Source organism: Otolemur garnettii, unplaced genomic scaffold (assembly GCF_000181295.1).
Source record: "Otolemur garnettii isolate 467f Iridium unplaced genomic scaffold, OtoGar3 scaffold00014, whole genome shotgun sequence".
In the NCBI taxonomy this organism is placed as follows: domain Eukaryota; kingdom Metazoa; phylum Chordata; class Mammalia; order Primates; family Galagidae; genus Otolemur; species Otolemur garnettii.
In genome coordinates, this window is record NW_003852409.1 from 25,188,075 (window position 1) to 25,196,997 (window position 8,923).

Consider the following 8,923-nt stretch of genomic DNA (forward strand, 5'->3'; position numbering starts at 1 on the left):
AAAAAAAAAAAAAAAAAAGAGGGAGGCCAGGGACTGGCCTGTGATCAGACACGTGAGACACAAATCAAATGGAGCTCTGGGTAAAGTGCACTCCAGGCAAAGGCCTTGATGTAGGGGCTCTCTTCTGTTCAACGAATAGCAAGGAGGCCAGTGCAGCTGGGGCACACTGAGCAAGGGGAGAACAGTAGGCCATAGGGTCAGTCAGGTAGTCGGGGACAGGCCAATTAGGGCTTTACCGTCTTTGAATTTTATTCTAGGTGTAATGGAAAGCCACTGAGAATGACATTTTATTTTTTTTGAGAGTCTCACTTTGTTACCCTCAGTAGAGTGCTGTGGCGTCATAGCTCACAGCAACCTCTAACTCTTGGGCTCAAGCGATTCCCTTGTCTTAGCCTCCAGAGTAGCTGGGACTTCAGGCCCCTGCCAGAATACTCAGCTATTTTTAGAGACAGGGTCTGGGTCTGGGTCAGGTTGGTCTTGAACCTATGAACTCAGGCAATCCACCCACCTCGGCCTCCCGGAGTGCTAGGATTACAGGCAAAAGCCACTGCGCCCCGCCCTGAGAATGACATTTTAAAATAATGCTAAAAGGACTGCTTTGGCAACTGTGAGGAAAATAGACCACAAGGAGGCAGGGAGACAATTAGGAAAGTATTGCAATAGTCTAAGCAAGAGATGATGGTGGTTGTGTGTTGGAGGTGGTGAGAAATGGTGGGATTCAAGATGTATTTTGAAGGCAGAGTTGACAGAATTTATTGAAGGACTAGATAGGAACAGAAGAAAAAAAGAGAAATCAAGGATAAATATCCTGGGATCAAATCATGTTTTAGAAACAAATGATTAGACATTGGGTATGTTTGACATTTGTGAGGCAACAACTCATCCTTTTCTTTTATATAGTACAAAAATCACAGCTATATTTGCTGATTTAGGAATTAACTATGCATACCTTAACAATCAAGGGACAGGGCTGTAGAACAGTTGGTTTCACAAAACTTGTGCTATTGATTTTTGACATGCCTTGGAGTATCTTTCCTCATATGATCTTCCCCAATAACAAGATGCGAATGACAGAAAATCGACTGGTGAGGATTGTATTTTGCATTTGACAAAATAGGAGCAGAGTTTAAGATAGTTCATTTCTCTCATGAATATTTCCTTCAGTTCTTCACCCTTGTTTAAATCAAAATTGTAAGTGATACAATTTTAGCAAACCAAAAAATAATTTTACTGGCTTGGCGCCTATAGCTCAGCAGCTAGGGCGATGGCCACATACACCCAGGCAGGCGGGTTCGAACCCTGCCTGAGCCAGCTAAAACTACCACCACAGCCAAAAAATAGCTGGGCATTGTGGCAGGCGCCTATAGTCCCAGCTAATTGGGAGGCTGAGGGAAGAGAATTGCTTAAGCTGAAGAGTTTGAGGTTGCTGTGAGCTGTGACACCACGGCATGATACTGAGGGCGACATAGTGAAACTGAATTTTACTTAAAGTACTCAGAGTTGATCAAGTTAAAACACTTACATTCTATAAACCTTTCATCAGACTGCTTTCAGCATACTTACAAGTCATACACTTGCTCTTTTTTTTTTGGCCAGAGCTGGGTTTGAACCCGCCACCTCTGGCATATGGGACTGGCCCTGTTCCATTTATTCTTTTGAAACCTCTACTTTGAGAGACGAAACAGGGTATGGGACTGGAGAAGACTTTCATGAACAACTTCTTTTCAAACAGTGACATTAGCAATGAGAACAGCTGGTCTTAAAACTCCTCTCTAACAGAGGTAGGGAAGCATAAAGGGTGAAGAGAACTGTCTCTAAGGCTGACTCTCCAGCCGGAGCCCTCTGAAGCAAAGGCACTCAGAAGCAATACCTCCCCTGGACAGAGTCCTCTGTGGTAACAACCTACCAGAGAGCTGTAGTCTATTTCAATGAATGGACGAGAGAAAATAAACCACGCAAGATTTTGTCTTACATTTATTCACACGGAGGGATAAGACTTGGTACAAATAATAAACATTGCTTTAAATACAAATAAATAGCTCTGGTTTCTAAAGGAAACAACTCTATATAATTCTAAGTATTTTCTAAGTTCCTATTAAAAATAGAATACTATTTAGCATTAAGTTCTACTCCACCAGAACCCTTTGAGGACTTAAGGATAAAATGGTGAATTCTATACTCTAAGAAGTCACCAGAAAAATGGGAGTCAGTGCTTCCATCTCTCTGAACTATCCCCCAAATGGAAGAGTTACTTGTATCATAGATAAGACACAGCTAAAAATGCAGAAAGCATTTGACATTTAAAGCTATCTAAAAAGATTAACCTTGGGAAAAATGGTAACAATTTCTCTGAACAGTTCTGTGAATGTTGAAACCTCACTACGCTGAAGTTTTGATTCAAGTGTCTTAAATTCATCTATACTCACAGGAAGACTTAAGTTCTTATAATGAAAGCTTCCTCTTGCTAGGAACAATAGTGGTAAATAGTCTGCAGTCACCAAGAATGGCACCTGGAGTAACAAAGTGATTGACCTGGTAAAGAGCAATGGTGCTGCCCAATGAAACTGTCACATTTGGCACCAAAATGACCAAAAACTGTGCTGAAGAAAGAAACACACTCCCAGTCTGTTGGTTTTTCTCTCTATATTGTTAAATTTAGAATGTTCAAACCAGCAAAAATATCTAGGGAGAAGTATGTGCTATGAGTGAAGAATCACTTCCAAGTCATGCAGTCTTTTAAAACTAAGTACACATCATGACGTCATTACAGTCCTGGTGCCAGAGTAGTGTTTGCTTGACTCTCAGTGGCCACTGCTTGTGCCCTGCTCATCCTGCACAAGATCATGCAACCTCTTCTACTCAAGACCTCTACACAATTATTAGGAAATAATGATTGATAGTGACTAATATAGCAATGTTTACGTTTTCAAAGAAATTTTGCCTTTTCTAATTAGATTGATCATGATACAATTCCAAATAGAATATTCTCATGCTATAAAAACAATCTTCATGCAATAAGTGCAAATTTTAAAAGTTCCATGTTGATAACAACATTTGGTGTTGTAGAAGGTAGGATTATTTAGATTTTAAAAATATGATCACTATAGAACAAAAGTTGGATTTCTAAACAGAACTTCCATTGTGGTATAACATGTTAAATTTGATTCTACAGTTTTGTCAATGCAAACAACTTTAAGATATACACCATATTTTCCTAATTGGGGTTTTGAAACAATAAGCATAATTCTTAAACGGATTACTACAACATTTGTTCAAAGAACCAGCTCCCTTTGGCCAAGAAATTTTTCTTTTTTAGTCCAGTTGGAGGGATTTCCATAGTAAATGCTGGAATTACAGTTCTGAACATGATTTAAAATCTTTCACTCTCCTCATCTCTCACTTTTTATGTTGTAAAGACACATGAGCACAGAAAAATGCTCAATTTTTTTTTAATGGATGTTAATACATTTAGTTTCCTGATTTAAATAACATTCTGTATATTTGCCTTTCTCTCTGGCACACTATAGAATGTTTCTGGAGTTACAAATCCAAACAAACTAGCCAATTAGAGCATCCCGGGGTTCAAATCACAATCTGGGACACAATCCTATTTATTCTGGATGACGCTCAATTCCACACATAGTTCAGGGAATAGACATCCATAAGAACAACCAAAACATATGTTACCAAACTCTAACATGGGATTGTGCTCTGTTGGGTAGTACCATTCACATCTACAAAGTACAAAGGCAGAGGATTTCAGGTGTTGACACCAATTTGCTTTTGCTGCTACAATAATTCACAACCATCATCTTCGAGATTTCCAAGCTGTTCTAGAATAAGGAGTAGTCCTTTTTTTATCTGGTGGCTTGAAGTAGGAGTAAACAGGTGCTGCTGGGTACTCTGCATCAGGATTTTCTGCCATCATTTTCAGCTTTGCTTCAATGGCTTTTATCTTTGCAGTGACACTGAAAAAAAAGGACAGTGGAGGATCAGAGTGGACCTAGGTACACTTGGAAAATATTTATATATTTCATCTCCTCGTGCCTCTTACTTGTGTATCAGAAAAGAAAAGAGATACTAAATTATGAACATTTAAACATTTTATATACAAGAGGAAGATAACTAATGCTCTCATCTTTTTTTTTTTTTTTTGAGACAGAGCCTCAAGCTGTCACCCTGGGTAGAGTGCCTTGGCATCATAGCTCACAGCAACCTACAACTCCTGGGCTTAAGTGAGTCTCCTGCCTCTGCCTTCCAAGTAGCTGGGACTACAGGTGCCTGGCACAACACCTGGCTTTTTTCTTTTTTTGGTTGCAGCCGTCATTGTTGTTTGGCGGGCCCGGGCTGGATTCGAACCTGCCACCTTAGGTGTATGTGGCTGGCGCCTTAGCCGCTTGAGCCACAGGCGCCAAGCCTAATGCTCTCATCTTAAGAAAGGATTACATCTGCACCACCTATTACATTTTTAATGTGAGTCCAGACATTGCTGGAAGTACTTCATGTATCTTACGTCTATTCTTCAGACACGGACATCATTTAACACCTCTGTACTAGGCAGAGAGCAGTCACCAAAAATGATTCCTATAGGATTTAAAAATGACATTATAATGTAGGCTGTATTTCTTATTTTGCAGATGAATAAACTGAGGCAAAGGAAAGTTAGCTTCCCCAAAGTCATAAGCTATTATAGTTCAGTGATACAGCTGACATTTGAATACAAACTGTCTCCTAAGCTGATGCTATTAACCATTACACTGTACTACCTTTTGAATTACTAAATAATAATGGAAAAAAATCATTCTGGAAACTTTATACAGTCTCTTTTTACTCACAAATGTGGTTAATGAAGGCTATACCATTCACAGAGTGTTTACAATGAGCTAGGCACAGTGCCCAGCTTTTTATTTATATTGTTTGTAATCCTTGCACTAATTCTATAAGGGCTACCGTTCATATTTTATAGAAAAAGAAACAAATACAGTGATTGTGACATGCCCAAGGTTTACACAGCCAATGAAGTGCAGGGCTAGGATTCAACCCAGTTTATCACTAAAGCCCTTGCTTTTTTCTCTCCATCAGGCTGGGATCTGAACAGCCCTACTGCACAGAGAAGGAGAAGAGATGCTGGAGAAGATGTGAAGGATTTGCTCTTGATTAAGGTCACTGCTATCTCCAGACTAAAATGCAGAGCACCCAGGTGGTGGGTATCCTTTGGCCTATGGCTGCCTTTACTTTCCATTCTTAATATTGTCAATAGTCTATAGCCAATTTTATGGCCTTTTAGACATTCTCAAAAGATATACAGTTGTGCTGAATACGCCCAATAAATTCACCTGGACAAGCAATTTAAAAACTAAGTCACAATAAAAAGAACAGTGAGGTATTATTGAGATGCACTATGGCCCCTCTTTCATTAATAGGACAGCCAGCCACTCATTCAGTATGAGTCACAGGGAAATAAGTGTATCTAATTAGGCAGAGATGTTAATACAACAATGACAACTACAACCAAAAAATACGAAAAATAGCTGGGCATTGTGGTGGGCACCTGTAGTCCCAGCTACTTGGAAAGCTGAGGCAAGAGAATCACTTGGGACCAAGAGTTTGAAGGACATAGTGAGCCTCTGTGTCAAAAAAAAAAAAAGAAAGAAAGAAAGATGTAAACTGAGATTTTTTGGATTAAAAAGTAGATGAAAAACTCTAGGCCTTTAGGTTATCCTGCAAACAAGTGGCCAACATTAATTATAAGAAAGAAACTAAAAGGCATGTTCATTGTAACATGAAGACCACCAAGCATAAAATGCAGTCATTGCTTCCCAATAGGAGTTACATTTTTAAAAACTGACATGGAGATTAATCTGTGATCAAGGAGGTTCAAATCTTATGGTGAAAATAGCACAGAGGATATAAGAAGTTCCTGCTAAATCTACAGAGTCACAACTTTTTAAAAAAATTTTCCAGGAGCATAAAACAATAAAGGCAGTATAACATTAAGAAACACCATGCAGGGAGGGGGGAGGATGGGTGGAGGGAGAGTAATTGGTGGGACCACACCTACAGTACATCTTACAAGGGTACGTGTGAAATTTACTAAGTGTAGAATATAAATGCCTTAACATGATAACTAAGAAAAGGCCATGAAGGCTATGTTAACCAGTCAGATGAAAACATTTCAAATTATATATAAAACCAGCACATCGCACCCCATGATTGCATTAATGTACATGGCTATGATTTAATAAAAGAAAAAAAAAAAGAAATACCATGATATTAAAATTAAGTAAGTCTAAAATTAGTAACTATTTACCAATTTGCCACACCTGAAAACATTTCAGGACCATCTCCTCCTGCAGTTTAATGAGATGCTTGTAAATCGGTTTTGTTTGGTGCAGATAACATCCAAGAGTGACTGACATTTTTTTCCTTGCCTGGTCCTCCATCCAAACAGGCACTGTTTTCCTGACTTTATAACTACTGATTTCTGATCCTTTTGTATCACAGATGTTCTATCACATATCCTTCTCCCCTCCCCTGGTACAGGTTTCTAGCTTTTTTTACAATCCTGCATTCATAGGCTGGAGCTTTTCTCAAGTAGTAACTAAAAGACTGAATTCTGAAGTCTAACAGACATACATGGCTTTTAATCTTAACTCTGTTATTTGCTACCAGTGTGATCTCAGCCAAGGTATTACACCACTCTGTAAGTTTCATTTTCTTCATATGTAAAACAACTGTACCCACATTTTTATCAGAATTTTTATGATAATTAAACATACTACATATAAAGCGCCTGCTTCATGCTAAGCTCAACAAATCCTGGCTATTGTTACCATTATTGTTAAAATTTCTCACTTGGCTACAATGCAAAAAAACCCCAAACTCTTCTACTTCTGTTCAAGTATCCATTTCATCTCCCCTTTCTCTACCCAACTCTTAGGTTCCCTGCCCAAAGAAGCAGATGACAATTTGTACAAACTAGAACCAAAACTGTTACAGTTGCTGCAATAGTATACAGAATTAACAATCTGCAAACTAAAATTCTGAATAAGGTAACTAATGGTTGGGGAGGAATTAAATGTATAATGACAAATGCCAAAAAGTCGTAAGGCTTTATATTAACATGCTTGTTTTTAGGGTAAGGACTGTGTCTGATTCATCTTTGTGTTACCAGTGCCAAGAAAAAGGCTTGGTGTATAGTAGGTGCACCCAGCCTTTTTGAGTGAGTTTTACGAATGGGGAATACATGATCTTTAGAAAATGGAGGAGGCGGCGGCACCTGTGGCTCAGTGGGTAGGGTGCTGGCCCCATATACCAAGGGTGGTGGGTTCAAACCCGGCCTTGGCCAAACTGCAACAAAAAAAATATGTATTTATTCTGGAGAGTAACTTAACACACGTCTCGTACCAAGTTGGTAGATTCTTTTTTTTGAAGACAGAGTCTTATTATGTTGCCCTTGGTAGAGTGCCATGGTGTCACAGCTCACAGCAACCTCAAACTCTTGGGCTTAACAATTCTCTTGCCTCAGCCTCCTGAGTAACTGGGACTACAGGCATCCATCACAATGCCTGGCTATTTTTTTGGGTGCAGCTGTCATTGTTTAGCTGGCCCAGGATGGGTTCAAACTCACCAGCCTCGGTGTATGTGGCTGGTGCCACAACCACTGTGTTATAGGCGCCGAGCCAAGTTTGTAGATTCTATTCTAAATAAAGAGTCTTGAAGATTTACTTTGGTATGAATGAAGGTGCTAAATAAAAAAATGGCTCAAACTCTGAATAACCATCTTTCTATAGTATACCATCTTACCTTAGATTAGACTGAGTAGGCTCAGTGCTTGAGGATGGCTCAAGACTGATTGGAAGAATCTTATCATTCTTGTTATGATCATATCTCTGAAAGTAAGAAAAAGAGAAATTACTTCACCTGGCCAGAAACCAGCCCTTTACTGTAGTGTATGGGTTCAGAAACTCTAATACTACCAACATATCATTAGCATGTTTCTAGACAATTTTAAGATAGCTTCATATTTGGAATTAATGCAAAAATTCCACAGTTTTGGCCTAAATTTGTAAGTTTAGAAAAATAAATAGAGAAGAAGCTTCCATCTAAGACATCAGTTCCTCCTTATTTAGTAGAAAAAAAATCTCAACTTTCAAATCCCCAGATGGTACAAATACACGGCAGTTGTCCTCTTAAATTCTTTAACTGTCACCTATCATCTCTTATGATACAGTAGAACTTCTGTAAGTTGACCACCCGAAGGAATGTAACAAACTGGTCAACATACAGAGGTAGTCGACATAAGGAGCTAGGGTCACTATACTGGTAAGTATGTGTGGTATGTGTCTGGTCCATGAAAATTAAGTCAACTTAAAGAAGTGGTCAGTGTAGGAAAACGATCAACTATGGGAATTGCAGTGTTTTTGTTTTGTTTTATTCAAAACACTTTCAACTTTACAAAATACTAAGCATAATGTTCATCTCTCTTTTTTCTGTTGCCTAAGCTAGAGTGCAGTGGCATCATCATAGCTCACCAGAGTTCCCAATTCCTGGGCTTAATCAATCCTCCTGTCTCAGCCTCCTGAGTAGCTGGACTATGGACATGCACCATCATGCTTGCCTAATTAAAAAAGTTTTTTTTGTAGAGACAAGGTCTTGCTATTGTGCAAGCTGGTCTCAAAAGTGATTCTCCCACCTCAGCCTCCAGAGTGCTAGGATTATAGATACGAACCACCATGCCTGTGCATGGTATTCAACTCTTAATAAGCCTGAATGAAGAATAAAAGTAGTAACAGCTTTCAGTTGCTAAAAACATTCTACAGTAAAGGAGTAGCTTAATTTGACGTCAGATAATTACATACTTCTTAAAAAAGTAAATACAGGGGCTCGGCGCCTATAGCTCAACCGGCTAAGGCGCCAGCCA

At 39.0% G+C, this 8,923-nt stretch overlaps 1 protein-coding gene across 1 annotated transcript in view; it reads right to left on the reverse strand.

Moving 5' to 3' along the window:
• Positions 1 to 1,965: 1,965 nt before the first annotated feature.
• The window catches only part of RBM18 (RNA binding motif protein 18), a 26,446-nt gene continuing 19,488 nt past the window's right edge, over positions 1,966 to 8,923 (reverse strand). The window contains exons 5-6 of the mRNA XM_003785271.2: positions 7,807 to 7,892; positions 1,966 to 3,968 (exon numbers count right to left, since the gene is read on the reverse strand). Of these exons, the coding sequence (XP_003785319.1) occupies positions 3,809 to 3,968; positions 7,807 to 7,892 (246 nt within the window). The 3' untranslated portion in view covers positions 1,966 to 3,808. The remainder of the gene's footprint in view (positions 3,969 to 7,806; positions 7,893 to 8,923) is intronic.